Source organism: Ylistrum balloti, unplaced genomic scaffold (assembly GCF_031769215.1).
Source record: "Ylistrum balloti isolate Yb309-2 unplaced genomic scaffold, AGI_CSIRO_Ybal_v1 Utg370354, whole genome shotgun sequence".
In the NCBI taxonomy this organism is placed as follows: domain Eukaryota; kingdom Metazoa; phylum Mollusca; class Bivalvia; order Pectinida; family Pectinidae; genus Ylistrum; species Ylistrum balloti.
The window spans coordinates 310,094-336,399 of record NW_026782252.1 but is presented as its reverse complement, the minus strand read 5'-3'; the positions used below and the strand labels follow the sequence as shown (position 1 = coordinate 336,399).

The window sequence follows — 26,306 nt, the reverse complement described above, 5'->3', positions numbered from 1 at the left end:
TCAGTAACTTCCAAGCCTTTCACCATATTTTACTTGATTTTCAGTTGTTTTTTTTTTTTGTGTGTGTAAACTATTACGCATTGTCAGGCTATGTTCCACATAGTTTCACGATTTTTTTTTCGAAACTCATTTGAAAATTTGTTCAATGTGTCTGCGAATAGTATGTGGATTTGTCTTACGATTCTAACCTGATGACGAATGGTGCGATGACTCCTTGCAGAAATACCTACATATGTAAACCGCTTCAGTTTGTAACTGTTCAGGATGATGCATATGTTCGACAGATAAAAACGTTAAATTCTCACATAGTGTTTGTATAATTGTAGACATGGAACGAACGAGGTTTAATGTCTTCTTAACAGCCAGGGTTATATGAGGGCGTGTGCCAATTTGGACACATAGAGTGGAAAATAAAGTACAAAAAGGAAAAGTAAGATAAAGGAAATGGAAAAAAGTACGAAAATAAGGTGATAAAAAATTAGTTAAAAGTAAAAGAGTAATAATGCAACACAAATTATGGATTTTTTATCAGCAGTTTTATTATCAAAGGTGAAGTTTATATACTCGATTAAAAACTGTTTAAAAAAAATCCGTTGAGTTAAATACAACGTACTTGACATGTACCATAAATTTCAAACATTCATTATTCATATATTAATTAGAGATAACAATATTCAAGTTAATCAGAAACCCAGACAGGTGATGTTACTATGTAAACAAATGGCTTGAAAGACATGGAAATAAAACACAGATACATAAACATTATTATATATATACATAAATTAAATTTGATTATTCTATTTTGTTTTCCCTTAAAGCACTTATAAATGCGTTTTTGCTGTTAAGTAATAGCAAAGTGCCAATTCTGATAGGTTCTGATAATTCTTGCATTATTTTCGTAAAGAGGGGCCAATGTCTTTTGACCTTTTGTTTCAATATTTGGGTGTCAACCCTTGCCAGTATTCTTCCAGTTTGATATGTGTTAATTAATATTTTAGTATTTCAAACTGGTTATAGTTATTAAATTACACACACCTGATTGTTAAATTAGTAAAAGAAATTTATTGAAAAGATCCGTCGTGACAGCTCAACTAGTTACCAGCTGGCGACGTTGCAACTCCCATCCGGGACTAACTTCAGTCAATATTTTGAAGATATAACGCTTTGGTGGACAGTTGTAGTGTGCGTATGCATGAAAAATCAATCATATATTTATATAAGTGAACGGAGTTTCCTTTCAAATGCGTTTAAGTTGATCATCATAAAATACATGAGTGGTGTATATATGCCAATTAGAAGAATAATGATTAAGTTATGAGCGGTATCTGTACATATTATCTAATCATCGGTCTTGCTATTCTCAATCTATCGAAAAATAAGCCTACTTTTGACAGACAAAAAGTTGTTTTCACCAGAATGGGACAAAAATTGATATCTTAGTTAGAATATTACCAAAAATCGTATCAAATCCTATTTCTTAATCTAATTGAATCGTTAAGACTCCTTTATATGAGATCCTTGGAGAAATTGAATAGATGGCTTTATAACCTTGTTTGATTTAGGCTTAAATTAAAGGAAGACAATTGTCTTATACATGTTGCACACTAGAGACCATTAGCGGGATTTGCATTCCTTTCGAAAATGGCAAAAAATCTCGAAAGGATTAAATGTCATTACTCATTCCCTACTGTTAGTAAGGAATCTCGTAACATAAAATCAGTTATCCCCAAGCACGCGGGTAAGTACATACATAAGACCCGCAAATGTCGTTCCTGTTCTCTCTCTCATCGATAATAGTTTATGTTTCTGTGATACGGGAGACTGCAATTATCATCAAGCATATAAGGACGAGACATTATATAGACATGTCTTCCTGGCATGCGATATTGTCCACACATCAGAGTCCTACTTATTCTATAAAAATCATTATAACGTGTATGCTACCCAGTAGAGTGCCAGGAACGACGAAAATACAAGTGGAAACACTATCTTAGAGATGTTGTCAATCCGCTGTGCTCGGTTTTGTCCTATGCGTTCTCTTACACACGGCTTCTTTTCCGAATTCTGCAAAACGAAACGAAAAAATTAAAAATGTACAGCAGCTTTGATCATAGGTTGCGATCGAAGTATAGCTCAACTTATCATGTGTTCATTGACTTCCACTTTTATGCAAAAAAATATTGGATGATTGACGAAGGCGCAATACCAATGCTTGTTGATAAATTGTTCAACGTCATCAGTAATGAACAGCTCCACTCATACGAAATTGCTAGGTATAGCCAGATTTCGTTCGATGCGTTAAATCGATTGACCCTGTAAATGTGTTTTTTGCCGATATCTGCCTGGCGCACAACTTCGCCTCTTTACTCGGTATGATAAAATAATGTATCACTTGTCTTATTCTTTCAACACATTGACAACTAACTCGGAAAAGCGCTACAAAAAACAATTATCTGTGATATAGCGTGGCATCTGTTCCTATAATGTATCCCTTTTGCAGCCTATTAACATGCGTCTGCTCCTCTTCAGAACATTGTTTTTAATAGCACACATTAATATACTACAATTTCATTCTTGCACGCCATTTCAAAACCATCATTAATCATCAAATATTCACAAAAAGCACAATAATATGTGATCTGGATAAGTTCAAGGGAATATTCTTCTGGAATCACAAACGAATCCTTTATAATGTCTTTGAGAATACCCCTCGCAATGATAGACTGACAATTAGCAAAGAGATGCTATAAATATTTCACCATCCGTCTCTGGAGTGTGGAGGAAACTTTCGGTCACCTATAATTTCATAATTTTTTTAGAATGGGATACAAGTAAAATATCATACTCGGGGCAATATACAGAATGGATATATCGTCACATGTCTTTCTTTTTACGTGATTTAGAGTATCATTACGAACCAAACATACCTTTCAAACATTACAATACGATGTATGACCTAATATAAAGTGTTTGATTTCATAATGATGCATCCAGTGATTATATAAATATGATTCCTTTGTTTGTCGTGAAAATCGAGATTTTTATGTTAAATATCATGATATTACGTTTTTTATTTAAACTAATCCAAAATGGTAACGTGATGTTATTATTTAAATACTGCCCGCGAACTTGAGGAACTCCTATGGATTTGATCAAACTGATTTCCAATGTTTATGGTAAAACAGAGATTTACAGTACAAGTTGTATTCTAAACCTGAGGTTTATATTGTTCCAGAAAATCATCAAAATATATCGTAACACAAACTCATACTGGTCTGTTTTCATGATTTCTAGAATCAAATCATGAAATATATTTTTCAAACACACTTATACTGAAAGCACCAAACATGTTATACTTACCTGTGTTGTAAGAGAAAGTAAGCAAACAACAGGGTAATTTCGATTTTTTTTGTATTAAGCTTAGCTTTATAAACATTTCCTGATCAATTGATTCAGAATCGTTTTTCATACCTTGAATATTTCAATTCGGGAAAAGCAAGTAACTTCAATTGAGTGCCTTTTCTCAATCTGTTTATCGTAATTGAATTATCGATCAAAACTGATTCCAATTAAAATGCGAAATAGATTTACCATATAAAATAAGCTTCATTTTTTTCACAGGCAAATCGTTTAATTGTTGTACACTATACATTTATATGAAACGACACATGTAGGGGATTACTTACTAATGCTTTTTCCTCTTCAGCTGCGACTTTCGATTGTAGTAACTTAACGTCTCGTCTTTCCATGACGTATACGACCGGATACTCCAACAGTGCAGCGAATACAAAGAGCAGACACATGGCCATCCACACATCCAATGCCTTAACGTAGGATACAGGGGGCATCGACGAAACCGAGTTTGTCCTTTGTGTAGTGACAGTAAGCACTGTAAGAATACCCAGAGAAATTCGAGCCGGTACAGCGTCAATACTCAGCCAGAACGATACCCATGACAGCAGAACTATCAAGATGGTAGGGATGTATACTTGAATCATATAGAACCCAAGGCTTCGGGTCAGATGCAGTTTCAGCTGGATGCACGTGAAGTTTCCTAAAAAAAATAAACAATAATAAAACTATATTCTATTATAAGTGGTCATTTAATCGACCCATACTATTAGACTTGCGATTTGGAATACGTACCTAGTAGGTTCTAACTATATTTTTATGTGAATAGGATATTAATAAAAAGATATTGCAGGATCTCTGTCTGACCATCAACTCATCTAGCCGAGGGTTAAGACGCAGATGAGTAACTGAACACAGTCCTTGGCTAGCGCAAATATAAGATTATATGATACGGTCTTAATGTCTAGAAAACTTTCATTTGTACATCGATGTACCTTTGTTTTCTATGACCATGCCAGACTTGATAAAGAGAACGGTGTAATGAACGACTGATTAATGCAGAGTTTGTACCAGGTTTGTCATAATATTTCTTTTTCATCAATATGCTTATTTCTAATAAGAATCTAAAAGACTTATGTATACAAAAACTTCGGACAGACTGCAGATGAAACATACTAAGTAAAGTTGAATTCTATATTACGCATGGAAAAAAACTGTCTCGAAAATTAACCTTCGTGAGCGTCTACTCAGAGAAGGATTCCACAATTGCATTACAGCACTTTTCATTTGCTCATGAATTATTGAAGAAAAAACCAAGTACAACTCTGACATTAGTTGCTGTCTGGTTTAAGTACGCTAAATGTGTGTTTAGAGGATACGAGGAAAGTGTAAAATGCAAATCATTATTGTAGACGACCTTGTATTAAATGTAACTGATCAGTATAAGCATCTCATAGGGGCTGTGACATTTAACTCAAAGTAAAATGTTTACGTAATGAATATTGATAGTATTGTGGATTCTTATTATGGCTCTTCTAGAACAGGAAAGCTGTAAAACATTTTGATCTATCCGCAAGTTAGCATGCAAGATTATTTTGATTTTATTCCGGAATGATGATATGTCGACACAAGTTTTTAATTTGGTGTTAAGTGTTGTACATATGATTATATAACTGTGCTACGCAAAGAAAGAAATTCGCCTAAAGATTGGTGGGGTTTGTACCTGCCAGATCGTCCGTCCCATACCCTGTACAGTCCAACACCTCGTGGTTGTCCAGGTCGAATTGCGGCAGTTCCAGATGTGCGTTTGTCCTTACCGGGTTATTACCTTTCCACTTAAAGCGTAGCCGATTCCGCGTGTAGGCGACTGTGGAAAAGCACATTACTTTTGTATTAAAATTAAAAAGGGGACGAAATATCGGATCAAATACAGAGTAGAATATTAGCTAATGCTTAAGAAGTGTTTCGGTAATTAGATTGCATTACAGAAATGTCAAAATCCAGATGTGGAAGATTTCAAGTGAATCCATGTTGCACCTTTCAATACAAATTTCAGAATCAGCTATGGATTTGTTAATTAATAAACTGCATTATACACTTCTTTCACCCTTCTATCACTAATCAGTGATGCTTGGGGTGCAAGTGTAGAAGAATATTGTAAAAAAGACAGGGAAAACATACACATATGGAATAAGATACAGAAGAGCCAATATTGAATTTAACTGTATTATTCAACTTGTTCGTCCTTCTATGGCTTATCAGTGATGCCAATTGCAGACTTTTTGTAATCTAACAGAGGAAAGTTTTAAGTGATAAAGAAAAGATATCATAATCAACTCGGGAAGATGTACTGACACCATTTTTGAGATAAATTGTAATGTTAATACATATCTAATAATTTCAAAAGAATGTCAAGTACATGTGTATTTTCTGAAATGCCCCAGTATTCGAATGATTTAAAACGCAGCATGGATGGTACGTCAAACGTATGGGATCAAATAATCCACCAGCAGTGCCTGCCATCTGCAAATTCGAAGATTGTACAAAAGAAACACAAACGTATAGCACCTTTCAATACAAATTTAGCGTCAAATGCAATGCAGCAAAGATGAATCAAACTTCATCGTACAGCTGTTTTGTCCTTATAGGACACTTCAGTGTTGCTATTGGCTTAAAGTTTAAAACACAAAAGATGCCTAAGGAAAATGCAAAGGGATCGAAAAAAAAGTCGACGTCAAAATATACAAGAGAAGGTGCACTTTTCCACTTATTTCATAAATTTAGTAATTTTCAAGTATCTGCTCAACAAAGCAGGCATACAATCAAAATGAAAATGGTTTAAGAGATATGTAAAAAGCTAGTTTCGGGAGGTGTACAAAATTCTAAATTTTCAAAATTGAACGATTTCTAAAGATTGTAAAAGTACAAATGTTATATTGAACGTTGTCTCTCTCTCACTCTCTGTTTGAGTTAATGGAAACGTGTCATACCTTTTACTTGAAAAATGATTTTCTTAATGCAACCAGTTATCGCCTATTCTGAATTAACTGCTCTTAGATGAATAACGACTATGATTAGATAATATATATGTATATCGCACGTCGAAAGCCATGTGTTGTGCATATCAAGCATGATAAAATTTAACTTTATCCATCGGTAGATTGATATAACAGTTTCGAAACAAGTAAGATAGATACATTTGATATTTTGTTATTGTCAATATGAATACAATTTGATTGTCAGATAATGAGGATGTCGTCCGTTATTATCTCCCAGATGGACTACATTCCTCCTGACAATAATCATTATGCCACCGCTTAATAGTAATTTGACATATCCAGAGATCATTTTAAAAGGATTTCTTGGTACTTTTCTAGAGATTATTTTCATCGTGTCCTTTCTGAACATCAAATTTCTGTGTTAGTCGGGTGGTAATGCAAAGCAATGATGTAATAGATAACACATTACAAACAATAGTGTATTATTGTTAATTGACCAAGAGCGCATCTAAAATCATGAGAATGCAATCCAGATTAATATTTTTTGTAGGTGACAGCAGCACGAAATGGCAATATAGACGTATTTATATACATCTAATCTTTTGACTTGTAGTGCCGATGATTCCGTTTCATGCAAAAAATGACGAATTGAGTTTAACGGTACTAATTATGAATAGCTGACATTGTTATTACTATGCAAACATATATATGTAACAGATATGACTCAATGTTTTTATGAAAGAATAGTAAGTAAATACTTACAGCTCTGGAGATACAGCGAGCACACCTGGGAGTCAAACGGATAGCGGTGGAGATTCATAGGACAGGACGCTGTGACAGATATTCTGTGAAACAAATACACTCTTAATGTTTTGGAATGACTCAATATCATTTGTAAATGTTTAAAAATTATATAATTTGACATGTTTTTGTCAATCTATTGTTAAAAGAAGTCGTCAAAAATATTGTGACTCAAAAAGGACAATGTAATTATCATACATGTAAGTTATACATCCTCATATACCCGCGTACCAAGTAGATAATACATCAATTTACATCAAGTTGCAAATCAAATAATACATCCTTGCCGTCCACAGTATCCTGTTATTACATCATCGTACCATGTCGATAATAAATCATTTTACATTATGTTACTATGTAAATAATACATCAATTTACATCAAAATCATACATTCTTGTCGTCCACGCTTTCCTGTTAATACATTCTCACAATCTCCGTACCTGGTAAATAATATCATCCCGCACCTACCCAAACAACATGAATAACATTTTTTTTACCCACCGTAACCGATAAACAATACGACCGTCCTCGTAGAGGTGCATCATTCGGTTGGGCATTGTGACTTCATGGAAGGAAGCTTTCTTTTCGTTGGTGAAGTAGAGATCGGGAACCCAAACATCGTTGATCAGCTTCGAGTCAAGTTCAAGGTAGCTTGAATCGATCAGGCCGAAAAATTGGAGGCGAGGGTCGTACCACTCTTGTTGAATGAACATGTTCATCGTATAGTCCTGCCAGAAAAAACATAAAACCTCTGTAATGGTTCTTGAAATGATATTATGACTTTTTCACAAAGAACCTTTACCATAAACGTTCTACTTTCCTTTTAAGCCAAAAAACTATGTAAATATTAAAGGTATATATCCACCCAAGTTGCAGAAATGATTTGTTGGTCCATTTGTTTTTAATGTCTCTCTTATGACGTTTAAAATCATTGTTCGTGTTAAAATATCATTCATGTTGTCTCGTCGGACGGGCGAAATTGGTGGAAACAGTATAAAATTTGAATGTGTAAATATAGCACATTTATGATATGAATCGTTTTGAAAGCGAGACTACCAAACAAAACCACGATGTCGGATGTAAATAGCGATGAGACGGCAAGTTTATCAGTAAAAGACGTTGTCCCGTCATATTTGTGAATGACAACACAAACTACATTGAAATGACAATAACAGATATTGACATTCCTGTAAGAAAAGTAAGGATGGCTACAATAACGATTGTAATGGGTCCCGCAATGGTGAATTGGAATTCAAACGCTCCTTGCATTGTTTTGCACTGGGTGTTCTCTTCCATAAACTGCAGTCATTTCTCGTTATGCTTCCCAGTTGTAATGCTTGGATAATGTCTCGCTCATTTCTAGTTTCTCCTTTTTTCACTGACGTAGAAACGTTTTCTCTCGCCCAAAACGTGTCTCCGTGGGAGTCGCCATTTTCGTTTGTTTACAGTGCATTTCGCAGGCGCAAACCTGTTGTGATGTCATCAAGGCAGTTATAACATTTGTAAACAGATCTAGCTAGACCTAATCGAATTTCCTCAAATAAATGGCTAAAATTTAATTTTGGGGGAAATCTATTCGTGCATAAGAATATAAGTAGATGCTTTTGTTTCTCATAAAGAATGTTATGAAATCCTAAATTGAGCGGAATATCCCTTTCAATAATGCTTTCGTTTAATGAAGTGATTTTTTTTTTAAAAAAGCGAGTATGTACATTTAGCTTACGGAATATTACTATAACCATAACTACAAAGAAGACAAAGAAAAGAATTGGTCCGTTCTTTTTTTCGATTTTTCAGAAGGTTACATTACTAACAATATATAGTGTTTGTCAAGGAGAAAGTGAGAGATCGACTTCGTAGTATAGACAGAAAACAAATTTTACAGAGAATGCATATTTGGTTTGTTTGACATGGCGTTGTATGTTATATACATAACTTAATACAGAAATGTACTGTAAAATTGTTCAAACAAGATCAAACGGTTGATGTGGAGACTGTACTGAACTAATCTGGAAAATTTCTGGGTTATTTTCCTTTAACGATGAAATATCAATCATACGCAATATACATATATATGAATTTTCAAAAGATGCAATTGCTTCAGATGGGTTTATGTTCGCATTCATTTTGATACATCGAATTATTGTTGTTTTGACAGATGTGATATGCTACCATGTTGTGATAGCTATGCGTTATTCGACAGAGTTCGACCATAAGAACCCGAAACAAAGGTGTATTTCGCATGCTGCATATATGTAATTGCAAATAAATTGTACGAAATGTATAGGAAGCAACGCGCAAAAAAGTTATCGGATGACATCAAAGACTGAGAAGTCGCTGATATAAAAATGTATATATGAACAATTGTAGGGTCCAGAGTGCATGCGAACCCTTTTATAACACGTCTACAGCCAATGAAAGGTGAGCTGAAGGTAACGTCCTTCTAAAATGTGTGTTAAAATATATTGACCTCGTGCAACGTATGAATTATTAAAATGATCTTCGTGAATAATATGTATTAATCACCACTTGGTATTTTGAAGACGTTGTAATAACAAACTACTATCAAGTTACGAAGTAATTCCATTGAAAATGCTCATTTATTTCTTGCAGTTTCTTTTACCATTGTAAATGCTTAAATAAAACATGTATGCAGCCAGTCTTAGAAAAGAAAACTCAATCTAATTCATCATTTTATATTGCACAAGATATTTTTTTCAGAATCAGTGAAATCACTTTCTACAGAAAAATGCAAACGAAGAGAAATTGGCAGTTCTGTGGTTTTATCTTACAAAGAATGGCTCACATCTGTTTATGACTTTTCTAAAACGTTATTTACTTTCATTATATTCTAAGGTGAATGTTTTCATGGAAGTTTGATTCAGGAATATGATAATTTACTCGAGAACTGTTGACTTGGATGAGTTTGTGAGTAACGAGTAAGAGAGAAACATTTTTGTGTATTTTTAAGTATCACTTAAAAATGCGTTTTGCATCGTAAGGAGCAAGAGCAAGTTATTTGTATCGCATTAATATCTTGATCTGAAGGCATACCGCGGAGTGAAAAAAGAAAAAGATTTTTCATGTGTCGAATTTTGTTTTGATAAATAAAATACATAACGCAAAGTCGGCATTCTTTATTCGATGTGCAGCAGTAAGTGCATGCACATGTTAAATGTTAAAAACAGAAGAAATTATCACACAATTTATTTTGAACAAAGATTTGAGACTACCGGAGATAGCAATAACTCTTATCCATTAAATCACGACGGTAGATCTGCTGAATCAGCCAAGGACTGTGGATAATCCAGTTGTAAAGGTTTCTTATCATTGACCGAGGCCCGATGAATCAGATTGCCTGGCGACCTGTAGAGCAAGATCTGCTAGCGTAATTGAAAGTTAGACATGCGTCCTAATTCTATCAGCGTTCTCAGCGGGTTAGGATGAAGATAGTACATTTGAATATGCTTCTTTAATGTATCTGTCTCTTTGAAGCAATATCAGCATGCGACTGTGGTACACAAAGAAAATAGGCATTTTTTCAATAAAAAGCTACGACATGTCACGTAAAGTTAGCCAATAACTGACTGATCGAAATACATGAATAACAAATCTGGCTGTTTGATTTGTACTGCGGTATTGTCGTATAACCAGGACGGCTGTATATGGGCCAGCCTAATGTCCCGGAAAGGATTACTCCCAGATTGGATTCCAAACAAAGAAACACAAAGTTGTTATTGGTATGAAAAACAATAGGAAGACTAGCAAATATACTGTGTGCTCTGACCCGGGTCGATATTTTTCATTATAATGCGTAGACAATTAGGATTTGGATTTAAGTAACATATAACGAGATGTCAAAGTAATGTGATAGATTAGTATTCTAAAAACAATTCATGTATTTTCTGTGTAAACATGTCATATACAACCATTGCTGTCACCTCGTTGTATCAAACTATTCATCGTATAGATCGAGTGAGCGAACATGAAACTTTGTTTGGATAGAGTTCTGAAAAATACTCGTATAACTGGTACATTGCTGCTAAAAGTTCGCTCGACCAAACGAATGTCCATTGTGAGAAGTACTGGTTTGTACAGACGTTAATAAACAATTTCAAGAACTTGCATAGCCCAAAATCTTCGTCAAACCCTGAAGCTGTTACTGATAAACAGAAAAACGTAAACTAGAGGAAAACATCCCGGAGGAATTTTGTATAAAAGATGAAATTTTATTTTATTTTTGTTTGTTGATATATTGCAGCAGTGTCTCAACATTTCCCCTGTCAGTAGATATATTTTCGTATCAGACTTATCTATATATACTAATAAACAAAAAACACGTTTCCTACAAATACACAGAAGAAATACACTAAACTTTGTCATGAATACTATGCCAGCAGAAAGAAGGCACTCACCATGGTTTTTTCGCTGATGGAGTCGATGCTGTTAATGAACACACTGACTTCTACTTCGGTGTAATTGTCTGGAAAAAAGGCAACGATGTCATTTGATGCGACACTGATTTACGAGTGTTTGTTTGGTTGGATCAGCGATAGGTCCAGAAATATGTGACATTTTGGTAAATATCACATGATAATCCTTTATAAAATGCTTACGCATACAAATCACTTGTAATAACTAATTCTGTCCTAATACATGAAACAATAAAACGCATTCAGTGATAATATCTAAATAAATGAGGTATAATATTATTGGTATTGTGTTTCATTAATGTCTTCTGCCTGATTAATTTTACTGTCATGAACATTAATGTTATAATGATATTGCTAATGTCATTCTGAACTTAAAATTCTAACAGGTCATCAAATAAACGTATTAAGATACTCGAAAACATATGAGCTCGACCGAATATATTTTACAACTCCCTTTAAATACCTTGTTACGAGAGTAAATCAGGTAAAATGCGTATAGTATAGAATGGTCAAACATTTCAATTAAAATCATAGTGGTAGTATAAATACTTGAGTACATGGTTCTAAAGCGCGTCACAATTACTTTAAGAAGAGTTCAAATACTATATAACATCGCATAGCGTATCCCTACGATGTGTGGTCAAGATACTGAATTACGATACTGAACTTTGCGTCTTTGTTGATTAAAAAGTGGCTAAAAAGTGTGAATTCTTCGCCTGTCAAGATTTACAAGGGTGTGTAGTAGCGTTGCTTCTGTTGAACATATCATCACTTAAGATATACCACACCTTTTTTACATCCAATATAATAATATCTTGTATGGATGAATCGTATGCTACAATGGTATATTGGAGTGGAAAGCTCGAGGGTTGCAGGCACAGGAAGGTTAAAGGTAATAATAACAGGTTATCAAACTAATTGGTAATAAGTAATTTGTCTTTATTTGATGATGTGATATCACTAACACCTCGACATCAATGATACAATGCCGAAAACAATTAACGGGATATTTTTTTTCAGATAGAATAGTCAACAATATTTCTAGTCTTTAGTTCTCAGCTTTAATACCACAAATCCTTATTCTTTATGACTCACTGGATCAATCGTAATTAACGTAGTAAATTTACTCTCTATGACAGCGAAACATGTTAGATAATTCAATCACATATATTTTTACATACATGGCAGTCTTCCGTTTAAACACTCATCATCAAAAATTATGCAGTCTAAGCCATGCCAACTTTAAACAGTGTGTATCAAACTTGTGTGTACTTCTTTCGACTAGCAAGTTATGTGTTTGGTATAATGGACTCCAAACTTCTACAGAACAAAATTTATAGTTTCAAAATGTCGACAGGTTTGAAATATTGCATGCTATTAATTTCAGTTATAAATCTTAAACAGAATGATTCATTTTGGTAATAAGACATGAATCAAATGAACCGATTTAATCAAACAAATGAGCAAATGGTATCCAAACACCTTAAAAATGATTAAATTTTCCTGTTTTCCTCTGGATTCGAAATATTTGTGATTCGCTTTCATGTTGATGAATTAACGCCAAACAAACCACGACAGTCCAGACGGCCACTTTGAAGTAGTGGTAATCAGTATAAATGTTTTAGAGGTTGAAGTACATGGGCCTTTATCACTGTCACCCAATTATAGTGAAAAACGAGCACCATTAATGCGCTCTGTCGATGGAATGGTATTCGTGGAACTGGAAAGATTGGATAGAGCTCCATCAGATCATTGGGGGTCCAGTAGATATCAACATCAAGCACAACGTAGGCCACCGTATACATCAATTTTAAGGTCCCGGTAAATTAGCAGATGTCAATATCATATCAGTAATAAACAAAGTCCTTAATTTTTTCTGGTCATATTTTTATATTAACTTAGTAATGTTACCTTGATATTCTGCTTTAAAGTATTTTCACAAAATTATCACAGCACTCTAATTACTTTATTGATATTAGCAATATATTAGATTTTATCAAATCCTATGATGCGTGAAGTGTTAAAACAGCAGCGTTAAAACTCATATAAGTTAGCCTTAATGATTTCAAGCAATGCTGCCTTCCAATCGCTACCGAATAAACATATTGATTTAAAACGGACTTGGTGTTGTTTTTTGCTTTGGGATTTAAAGGTGGGCGTGTGTATGCTCTTGTTATATTGTCATCCAAATTAAATTTTGTTAGACTGGTTGTCTATCCAAATGAATAAATGCTATCGCATTGATGTCTTTTCTGAAAAATGATAAACAGAAATAAAATTGATATGCATCAAAGGAACGAGGACAGTGTGAAGACTGAGAGACCTTGTTTTCTACTGGTCTTTACGAATATCGGTGAAACTTTTTTTAAAATTAGTATTCTACTACAATATTACTCTAACTGTATAACACCCTAATTTTCACATACTTCGCGTATTCGTATGCGAATTTAAATAAAGAAGCTTAATAACACTGCTTAGTATCGATCATGAAAGACGAGAAAAAATTAACGTAGTCCTCCAATCCAAATCCCAAAAAACAAGCGAATGGTTTCTTTTCACAATAGTTCTAGAAGGTAGATATTGATTTAAGTCACATATTGTATATTGACATTGTGAAATCGTTAACATTTTTGGAGACTTCTATTCTTTCGGAAATGTACTAAATGCTTTGTTACTCTTGGCATGACATTGTAAAGGAATATGAACTGTTTTTCCGAATATGATTATACTATTGAGTGGCCAGGCAAACGACGTCTTCTGTGATAAATGCTATGTCAAAATATAAGGAAATTGCTATAAAATAGTAGAATAATACTTTAAAAAAGAAATAGTATGTGCGAAGTTTTGATAAAAATCAAAAATCAAAATATCCTATATAAAGCGTATAACCAGTGTTGTAATGAGTTCTCGGCTGTTAGACTTCATGATCATATGCATACTAAAAAAAACCAATATGTCAGCATATACATTATCCAAACTCGAAAATTCGATGAAACTATGGCAAAATATGGACAATAGAATGATTTACACAGACGCTGGAAAAAGAAAAAGGATAATAAGACCAGATATTCCGGAAGACTAAGCGTATTTTGTTTCGCTGACGGAAGCCGCCATGTAAATCGTGATCAATCCAAATCAACTCAAATAAATAATGTCACATTCTCAAACGAAAACAATGTACTCAACAACGGAAACAACAGGCAAGCCATTGAGCACCAAATAGGTTGGGCATGCAGGGCTTCCGCTATCTAGAAACGGAAAATTAACAACAGGGTTGGAAAGCTATATATTTTGGTTTCGTTGTAGGAAAAGATCGAGATAAGCGGCTGATGGAGAAGAATCTGGCTTGTCCTTGATTTCCAATTTTAGTGGATTTATACGATGGGCGTGGTCAATAACCTGTTCTGATAAGCTCTTCGATGAATTCAGCCTCGTATGAAAACAAAGACAAATCAGCCAACAGAGGGGCACGGCTAGTTCCCATAGATATGCCAATAGTATGTTTGAGTATCCCGCCACCAAACTCGACGAAAATGTCGTCAACCAAAACCTCGATCAATATTATGATTTCGTCCTGCTTATATTTCTTCTCTGATTTGGAAGTGTTTTTCGCGAAACACGCTTCAGTATAGTTCACAACCATATATTTGTACCACCGTTCGCCTTTCTTAGAAGAGAAAGTTCCCATAACAAGAGAACTAAATCGTTCTTTTGAAAAGGGTGTTGAACATTTGTCAAAAGCTATTTGAAAGTCTTTAATATCCACATACCAACAATTGGACTTCTAGAGTTAACTTTATCACAATAATACTCATAATAAGAATTTAGCAAGATTGTTCATTCAAGATTGTTAGAAAATACCCACCGTAAAGCTGCAATGTCAAAATTTTGAAGAGGTCAAAAAATTACTTCCTATCATTTTTTTCCGTTTCATTTACATAATACCACTTTTCAACTCTGTAGTACCAGGTGAGCTCGAGAAGTTTAAGATGTATTTTCAAAATGGCCGAATTGGGTTTTGGACCGAACGAAAAGAAGTTTGTTTAGGTGCTCTTCACTTGTCTGTCTTTAATATAATCTCTTGGGACCATTCCAGATAATTTTGAGTTGATTCACATCGGGGTACGACCGACGACAACCGACGAGACACGAATTATTTAAGTCATAGAATATCCAATATTTTTCAATTACATGTCCCAAAACATATAATATGTAATAATGGATAAACGAATTCCAGCCGACGACTCCTTGTCTCGCATTACAAAGACGTGTAGGATATTGTAATTGAACAATTGTCAAACACTAAACTAAATGAACCAAACTAAATTACACGCCCATCAATGTGATTCTGGGGCTATCTGTTATTTTTAAACGATCATCCATTCACTTTTTAATCCTTCCCAAGGCACCACTAACGAATAGTGCACACTACAACAATTTACCGATAAATTTCAGAGAAAAGATAAACATGACAGATAGTTGTATTTCTTTTCAGGAAAACACCATCATTTTACAAAAAGAACGTAATCACTTCACAACCAAAAAGTCATCACAATGTGCAACGTATCCTTATCACGGTGAGACGTCATCGATTTTCTCCATTATTACATGCACCATTGATAATGGCGCTTTAAATTGTCTTCAGTGTAATGCAGATAAAGACCATTTGACCATAAAGCACATGCCTGTTGTATCTTAACGTGTGTAGTAAGAATGGTAGGAAACAGTAAAGATCCTAAGTGTAGCAAGCAGGAAGCTATATATATCTATATATTCAATATTTCCTTATTAGGAGAAACGTAAGCAACACTCAGATTCACCTCGGCGTCCACTTTTACAATGTAATAGCCATCAATGACCGGGCAGTATCTGTTTAATGTCTCCCTAACCAAACATCTCAGAGAAACACGAACCTTTTGATCTGCAAGGGTACACCCGCAATTACATGTAGTAGCAATTTTCCTCATTAAAAGAAAACAGAAAATTGCTCTTGATTGCACAAGCTTACAACTTGCCAGAAGTCTCCGTGCACACCTGTCTTTTGCCCATATTTTATCATAGTTTTCTTCAAATTGATTTTTGATTATGGTTGTATTTTCTTGGTTTTCTTTTTCCGTTTTTCCCTTTATTTCAGAAGTACATACTGAAAGGTACACAGACGTTCAAATAAAATATTGAAAATATTTAATCTGGAAAGCGATATATATGAATATGATTCTTTGAAGTTGACTGATGTTTACGGTTTTCCAAATTCATTTGGGACATGAATTATGATAAATCATTGTAAGCGCACTTACAATATATCGAGAGAATCCCTAGAGAAAGAATTACGGGAAACTCAAATCTTCTGATACGACGAAATTACCTATATGGAGCTGCAGATTCTGGAAATGTAAAGTCATTGTCGGTATTAAAATCACAACAGATTTTCCACATAGGATCTACGTTCAAAATGCAAATTGATGCAAATAATAGCAAGACAATGACGGTCATTATAGTGATCTCATCGAGAAATATACTGTTACATTGTACGCTATATGTATGATACTCGTTAGTATGACTATTGGTTCCGTTGTTGTTTACTTTATTCTAATTTCAGAACATGGCATTATTAACTTGAATGGACCAATGTTTACATAGAGGGTGTCGTCACTGAAGCAGAAGACGCTGACTCTTATGGAACACCTGGTCTTATTTTCATAGTACTTTTACAGGAAACTCTGTATAAATATTTCTTTTGTTTATAATTTGCCATAGTTTTATTGAATTTTCGTTTGGATTATGATTATGTTGACATGTCAGTATTTTCCTGTTTTTGTTCAAAAAGAATTTGTACTTCAGTTGCTAATTTTTTATGTTGAAAGCTGCCTACATTACAGCCATACTAGCGATACATTTTTCTTCGGTTATTTTATCGTATCAAAATAAATGGTTGTATTAGACGGAAACCTATTGTTATAATATAACGAAAACATTCAATTCAGGCACACAATTTCTGGTGTAATCTTAGTTTGTGTGTACTGTATACGTTACACGCTAAAGAAAGATTGAACTTATTCAAATCGATACTTAAATGGGTTGTCTTGGACAGTTTATAACGTATTGTATCTGTAATTGTATGTCTAGATCGCAGCGCACTTGGATATCAAATTCCCACTTACATATATTGAAACCTAGATATGCTGTACTCTTTGTGTTCTTAAGGGATTCTTCATTTAAATACAAAAGTATTTTATTTTTTCTATGTTTTCTTATTTTAAAGCCACACTAGAAAAAAATCAGTGCAATTATTGTCGAAACTTCAATGATGGGCTTCATTACAAATGTAGTAAGTATTGTTACTAGGTTGCAAATCTCACTACTGTATTATGTAAGAAATACAATGAAATGTCTACTAAATATCTAGAAAGTTGCTCATTTGATGCTAAACTTGAAAAATCTCTTTATCTCCATGAACTTAGTCGACTTTATAATAAGAGCAGTGGATGTATCCAATTAGTTAATATCGATATAATCAAAGGGCTTACGTTCGTGGTCAATTTACACACTCTTAACTGCTTGCGAGCTTCCTGTAGAATAATTAATATCAATTGACATTTGTGGAATTTTATACGAATGTTTTTATTTGTGTTGGGGTTATCACCCTCTTTACAGCCGGTTTAATTTGAACACGGTGTACACGATAGTGCTTTTATAATGATATCAGATTGTAATGTGATAGTCTGGACACTGAAGCTTGAAAACTTTCCTGATCACATCATTGGGGAAACCAGTCAACGCTCAGCGACAAGTAGGGAGCATATTATTGACTTTTCTCACGGAAAGAAACAGAACCGATATCCTGTCACACTTAGCCGCAAACTCACACTTATGCCAAGAATAAGGAGGTAATAAGGTGGACATTTACGGAAAAGGGCAAGAACAACTTTTAAACATTATCTGTTGGGTTGAAAACCATGCGAAGCCAATAATTAAAAGGAAATAGTCTAGCTATGTGCTGATTGAATAGAATCGATATGATAAAAGGAGATTGTACAAAATACACAAAAGTGAATAGCACCGTTTGATAATTTAGAGTTATATACAACGAAACAATGAATAAAATTTCATGATACAGATGTTTCGTCTTTCAATGATGCTATGGGCCTCAATCTGATGTCTAAGAGGCAACCGGAGAAAATACAAAGTGTTCAAATGAAAAGTAAAACACCCAGACGGAGACGCGCAGCAATCCAATGATAAAATCTATTCTGTAAATTTCATATGTAAAATAATTTTAGACAGCGTCAAGTACATGTGTATATTCTAAACCGTGCCACTATTTGAATTAATTAAAACATGACATGCAGGTTACAGCAAACCTCGTGGAAGCTTTGTAATTATATTGGAGAGAAATGACTGTGAAAAAGGAATTTAAGTGCAGATATCAAAATACTTACTTTTTTCAAAGTTTGGAGGGATCCGGTTGTCATAATCAACTATTAGAGCACCGACAAATTCAGCTCTGAAAGGCAAGCAAACGCTTGTAAGAAATGATATATTCATAATAAGTTTTGTTTTATCTATTGTCATATCTTATAATTCAATAGGTCAAAGCTAAGGAAACTTGTTTCGTAACCAAATGGAGACGGATTAACTAAATAAAAATAATAACTAGATCTCAAAGCTTGGTAATAGAAACGGTTTTAACTACAGAAGAATGACAACAATACAGGTGCGGGTTAGATAATAGGACAACCAGAAATGTCTGCTGGCTTGGTAATCTAGCAACCAGGATGTGAGAGGTTGATATGTACTTTACCGTGTTAAATATTATCACTTGTCTAACAACCAGGATGTTAGTGGCTGATATGTGCTTAACAATGTTAAATATTATCACTTGTCTAACAACCAGGATGTTAGTGGCTGATATGTGCTTAACAATGTTAAATATTATCACTTGTCTAACAACCAGGATGTTAGTGACTGATATGTTCTTAACCATGTTAAGTATTATCACTTGTTTAACAACCAGGATGTTAGTGACTGATATGTTCTTAACCATGTTAAATATTATCACTTGTCTAACAACAGGATGGTAGTGGCTGATATGTATTTAACTATGTTAAATATTATCACTTGTCCATGAGAAAAAATGTTAAAGGTACCATATATTTGCCTAAGTTCCTCATTTCTAGTTATTTGTTCAGTGATATTTAGCATACCTTCCTAAAAGTTGATTGTTTCTTGATGGTATCTGTTTTGTGACTGGACGGTTATATATACCTACTGTCGTTATTTATATTTGTCTGACATTTCAGAGTATCCATAAAATAGGTTTTGTCATTCTGATAGTATTTATTAACTTAAATTGCGGAGACATTTATCATATAGCAAGTACTCCTTGTAATACAAAACCGTTTCACACGATTTATGAATGTCTTAATTACTCACCTTCCCGGAGATACAGGTGGAATTGCACACTATCTCTTAGGATGTCGTATCATTTCATAACAATCTTAAATCTAATCTTAAGACTTGTCTTCTGTTTAAACATTTATGCTTCACGTTAAATTTTATATAACACATCGATGAGCGCAAATATATATGAAGTGAATAGGATAACTGAACAAACATTGATAAAATACTTTATTATTAATAAGTTTTCAGATAAAAATGTTGTGAGTGTATTAAAATCGAAATTTTAAATGTAAATATTATTATTGTCAGTCATTATAATGTCATGTTTAAAACTATGGAATCTTCCAAATGAAGTTTGTTGAGTGTGCTTGTAGCAGTGAAATACTGTTTAATTAAATATATTAACACAACAATTAAACGTTTTAAGGATTAAAAACATATCGCTATTAATATTTATTGAATAAGATTATTTGTTCGAAAAAAAATTCTTTAGCGGCGTCTCTTCATTTATCTTAAAGTGATCTCATCTGTTGCGTTGTATCGGCAGGACAGCGGGACAAAAATCCTAACGGCGACTGTAATACACAATATCGAAAGAACATCCGTTTCCTTTTCCTCCTACAGATATGGTCGACCCGACGTCTACATTAAAAAATGGCTGGAATTTGGAGACAATTAGGAGAATTGATATGGCTCGGGCGCTAATGATATTTTACTGTCGTCACAAATGACTTTACGGATTGTCTAAGGGTCTTAACCAGCGATCTGTCATTTCAAATACCCTATAGAGTATTACATTATGTCTGGAGACCATAGATGTTTCCAGGGATCAGATCTGGCTTTCGGAAATTGTAAAGACTAAATAAATGCAGACATTTCAAGACAAAAATGGTCACTGCTGAACAGTTTTACCAACATATATTAAATGTGTTTTGCTTCACCTATTTACGATAAATGTTTTATTCAGGACCGTGAATTGAAAGAAACTGAAACATTAGAAATAACATTTCACTTTTTCTCCATCTGTATTATAAAATATAAAATCATTAACCGTTACATTACATCCTGCATACGTGCAGGATATTATCCTTTGATATTGACAAAATGTACGATATCATCTAATAATAATTTCCGGCGTATCAACTTTATCATAGAATGGGCGGGTTTTATATGAAGAACAAGTGAAAAGGGTTTCAAAACCTCAACTTTATCAGTCACCAATGGAATAACGGAGTTTCAGCGTGCTTTCCGTTAAAATATATAAACCTAGTGCTCATGAGATCTGCAAAACGTCGTGTATGGGTATGAAGACGATTGTGAGGGTGTTCAGGGGTATCTCCAAAGTGCAAAGTCGTCTTGTATAAAAATGATTCATATGACAGTGTTCAGACTAGAGATCTTAGACATCTAACTCTCATCAGTCCCTGGGTACCATTGTTATTTAACTTGTAAGTCGAATGCACCTGCAGTAACAAATTTAATTTCAGTATTGGAAAGATTTTGATTATCAGAGAAATACTTCTGTTGCTTATTTCTCGTCGGTTAAGATAATTATGGAATATGAAGTTTGTGCACGGATTAATTGCAAGGTAAAGCAATAAATAAGATATCAGACAAAAGATGGATAAAATTATATATTTTCATTACCCTTTGAATCACAACAATTGGCTTAAATGTTGCTGACTAAAACGCGTTCCCGATGATAATTATATGTGTAACACTTACTTGTGCAATCTAAATCGCGGCATCAATTTCCTCTAGAAACCCAAATCGACTATTTTGTAATCTGAAAATGCTGTCTAGTTAGAATCTCATTTCCCTATACTACCAGTGCTACAATAAATACGGCATTAATCATTGCGTAGGCGATCGCTGTGCTCCTCCTGTACTGCTACATATTCTGTCAAATAATATTTCTAGCACGGTGTATCTACTAATTGTTAATTGTTTTAAATTTGACGTTTTTTCAGCTAAGAAATCAGGGAGATTTTACCGCCTACAATATCTTCGTCCATCAAAAAAAGAGAGAGGAAAACTATTTTCCTCTTGATTACTATAAATGAACAATTCCCTGTGGTACTCTGCTAGTTTCATCCACGTATTTTTTTTTATTTTTTGAGAAAAAAGTGCCTTGAAAGTATGACTGAGAGACGTTTTGACTTCAATCTCCGTTACTGTCAGATTAAAGGTCTTTCCGATTGTTTCTTGTAAAATTTTATGGTAAGCGTCACTTTCAGATATTGTTTAAAATGAGAAGATGATATATGTTTAGAATAATACAGGTAACAATGTATCTCTGCTATGGGATTGATTTAGGGTACTTGTTTACTCCATATGTATTGTGCCATTAGTCTATCTGTGTTATAGACAATTCACGGTAGTTCTTTACAATGAACGTCATTAGAATATTGAACCGAATGGAAGAAATTACCCGCTAGTTGCCTTCGGCAATAAACCTCAGTGAATAGCTCTAATAAAGCCGGAATCAGTTCTGCACTATCACAAAGAGGGTTATACTTATCGCAAACTCCAAAAACCACATGCACGCAACATATCCACTGACCTCATATACTACCGGAAGGCCTTAGTTTACCATAGATGTTGATAGGACAATAATCAGTATTAATCCTAGCCTTGTGTACTCTGTACCGAAAGACATCCTTGATCCAATGCAAGCACGATAAAACAGCATTTGAACTGGAGTGATGAAATTGAGGTTTCATTATTTTGAAAACAATGTTTGGTTCCCAATACAGTGAATCAGCCAATCTTTCAGACAAATAGTCCGAAGCACGGCTAGCAATGGCTTGCAAACATCACCATTCAGAGAGCTTTTATATGACGTCAGTGCAAGATAGTAGTACATATGGAGGGAACATCTGTTTCGAAGTAAGAGGACACGGTATGAAAATAGCATGCATGTTAGTACATGGCGGATAAAGCAGAGCAGGATAAGGCCTTGCTATAACAAAACTTATCTCAACTTTACAAATGTATATGTTATATAATCAATTTTTTGACAATGGTTTCTATATTTTTCCAACAATAATTGAATAATCCAATGCACTTGTCACTAAGATGATCTGGGAAGTATATACAAAATGTATTTTTTCATTTATGTGCAGCTTATTGCGTTCATAAGCAATTGATCGGTAAAGTCAGAAATGGTTATTTATTACAATATCAGATGAATATGAGAATTAGCAATACAAATGCTTTAGTTACCAATAAAAACAGGTAGATTTTGCTTGTCAGATCAGTGGCGTAGCAAAACATTTTTAAGAGTGTATGCTTTCAAGAGAGGATCCAAGGGCGAAGCCCCGGTTAAGGGGGTCTAGGGGCGCAGTAAGGTTAAAAAGTAGGGCAAATATATCTCAATGGCATTCGAGTGTATGTTTAAGCATACAAGCATACATTATTGCTACGCCTCTGCAGATAAACGAGTTTATTTTAGAACTTACTGATGTACACAATGTACCTTGTAGTCAAAATGAGTCGTCATTAGATTAGATTATGAGTGCAATCCTTTGGAGACGACATGCATTATCAAGAATACTATCACATAGATTAATTCAGGAACACGTGATTTGCTCTGGAGTTACAACTATTTATATATAACAAATATTTTACATATTTACTGTCATCTGTGGAATAACGGTTCTTTGTAGCAGACAGACAATACGCCTTTTAAAAGCCTTTCCTATGACCAATTAGGTGCATCACTGAACATTAAGATAACCAACCAAGTCATTATATATTGTTAAGATAGTAACCAAGTACACCATAGAAAACTAATGGAATTGAACAGAGAGTGAAAGTAGTAAACCAGGAAATAAAATGCAGACAGTGATATGTAGGATCAATAAATGTAACAACTTTGATTTAAAATGATCGTGTATACCTTCTGATGTTTACTAATTCAATTAATCGATAAATGTGTTTCAGAAATTACTGCAGACATGAATCGCGGCTGATCAAATTTCCTCACAGTCGATTGGCCGTGAACATAACATGTAAAATAACTGATACATTAATGTAATATGGTATACTATGAGTTGAAGTAAATTTGTTTATCAATGTCGAAAGTCATGCATACTGTTATTCAATGTCAGATAATGTGACCCAATTACTTTCTTATTCACTTTGCTACGACATCAGATATCATATCTTTTGACTTTTCATCACTATTGTAAACGTTGTGTCCTGAGCAAGGGACATTGTGCCTCAGACAATTGTCAAATTTCCTTGTTTTAAATGTCGAGTTTGCTTTTGCGGTGAAATTGAATTAAATATCAAACATCAAACAAACGTCTGCACGGATCCAATTTATCAATATATCATATTGGATCAAATTCTCGTGAAAAGATCAAGCATTATGATAATTCAACATAATCAAAATAAAAAAGAGACTTTACTTTATAAATTGATAAAATTCTAGATTTTAATCCATATAACTAAACGTTCGTCCGTTAATGAAATAATCTAGTGATACTAGATATTTCATAAATCCCCTTTATGAGTTTGTCACCACGGACGCGTATATTAAATGTCCCGGTATTGATCACCTTCTCCGGTTATATTATATATGGTTCAGAGCTTGTATATCTAGCCCACGAAGACCATAACTGAAATCTATTGATTGAACAGATCACTGGCTAAAATACTGATCGGGTCAAAAGGTAGAAATAAAGGGATATTTCTTCAGCAAAAAATTAATCAATTAATTATTGAAGAAAGAAAAAATGTTTGTGAGTTTTTTTAATATAACTAGTTAATGTTCAAAACCTGACATGGCCCGGGTATAAGTCAATACTATTTTGTTTAGTGATCAGGTGATGAGGAGGATGTAAAATATCACTGATTGAACCGTAACATGATAATATAATACCCATTAAAAGTCTTCGCGTCAAGCATTAAAATGTTAATAATGTGTTTACCTACTCATGTGTCACGTTTGTCAATAATTTACCTAACATGCTTACTGGCACGTCAATAACAAACTCTCATTTGTTTCCAGAGTATTCTTAGAAACGGAAAAAGGATGACGGCGGTTACAGATCGATATGTATACATATAAACGCAATATGAATAAAAATGGATCGCAATTAGAAGAATCATCTCACCTTGTTTGTGCTCGTGTGTAAAGCACGTGCTGAGAGAAAACTCCGTATAACAGTATCACCCAGTACATAGCGAAGCAAATAGTCTATCACAGTTACCACGTGTAGATAAGCTTGTGTTGGCCAGCTCAGGAACGCTTTGTCGTCAGATGCTGCAACACGTGTGCGACCACAAGAGAAAACGATCTCATGCCAACTCTTTAGAAAACACTTCTGTCAACTGAAGTAGCCAAACGATTGCGCGTCCGTCGAGTACTCCGCCGTAGGAGGTCACGCCAGTTTGATGTGTCACATGGTTACTTGTGTGGTGTATCATTGGTGATTACAGCACCACACTGTACAAGCAAGATTTCCTTTATAGTAACGTTATAACAATATCTTCACACCATTCTGTATTGGTATTAATTGAACAATGAGGGACAATTAAGTGTTCAGTCAATATATAGTATGTGTCAGATGTGCAATTAAATAGAAATGAATGTGCTGATAAATAATGCAATGGTCTGCTATACATTAAAATAAGTGTAAATGTTTCTTTCACGCATAGCTCGATACCGGGGATATTTTAAAGTTTAGACAGTTTATTTTCAATATTAAGCATATTTTTGTATTTTGTGTGATTTCTGAAATATGTACTTGTTTATATAATACAATATATAACAGATAACATTGCTATGTAGACGTAAAGTAGTATCCGTATCATAAGTACACATTACGTATTTATATCATATTGTCAATGTCTGCTATTTTCTTGTTATTGCAACAACCAAACTAATTCCAGATTCCAATGGATTTTACAAATCCTGGACCCATTAAATGATGCTTATAACGACGAAATTGTTTAGAAACACAAATAGATGACTCATCGTCTACGTATCTAATTGGCATCGCATTATGTAACAAATGTTTTCGGAAGTCTCCACTTCAATGGTAATTTGTGCAGATCGTTTGATAGGATGGACTTTCCGCATCAATTTTCATTTTGAGCCGAGCGGGACTTATATGTAACTTCTTACTTAACCGCTCATGATTTCTGCCATGGAGTGATTGTTCTGCTACACATACTGTATAATAATTATCGTGATGGTGATCTATAAAAGCTATTGTATAACCTTTGCGTGACATTTGTTGTATTGATAGTATGTCCAGACAACATTTTGACTTTTCCTGACCTGGCGTTGTCCTCCGAAACCACCATCTC

At 34.1% G+C, this 26,306-nt stretch overlaps 1 protein-coding gene across 1 annotated transcript; it reads right to left on the bottom strand.

Moving 5' to 3' along the window:
• Positions 1-514: 514 nt before the first annotated feature.
• On the bottom strand, positions 515-25,300 carry LOC132553789 (glycine receptor subunit alpha-2-like). The gene is made up of 8 exons (XM_060218066.1): positions 25,109-25,300; positions 19,025-19,089; positions 11,568-11,635; positions 7,654-7,880; positions 7,113-7,195; positions 5,075-5,218; positions 3,687-4,054; positions 515-2,064 (listed from the first exon to the last, which is right to left on the bottom strand). Exons 1-8 carry the CDS (start codon positions 25,174-25,176, stop codon positions 1,927-1,929), a joined length of 1,161 nt encoding a protein of 386 aa, XP_060074049.1. The 5' UTR covers positions 25,177-25,300; the 3' UTR covers positions 515-1,926.
• Between the last annotated feature and the right edge of the window lie 1,006 nt (positions 25,301-26,306).

Excerpts from the sequence above, each read along its gene's own strand:
- LOC132553789 (XM_060218066.1), bottom strand. The coding sequence starts at position 25,176 with ATGTACTGGGTGATACTGTTATACGGAGTTTTCTCTCAGCACGTGCTT. Across the intron at positions 11,636-19,024 it reads CCCTCCAAACTTTGAAAAAA|ACAATTACACCGAAGTAGAA; the intron begins GTAAGTATTTTG and ends CCTTTTTTCCAG. Across the intron at positions 4,055-5,074 it reads TGGGACGGACGATCTGGCAG|GAAACTTCACGTGCATCCAG; the intron begins GTACAAACCCCA and ends TATTTTTTTTAG.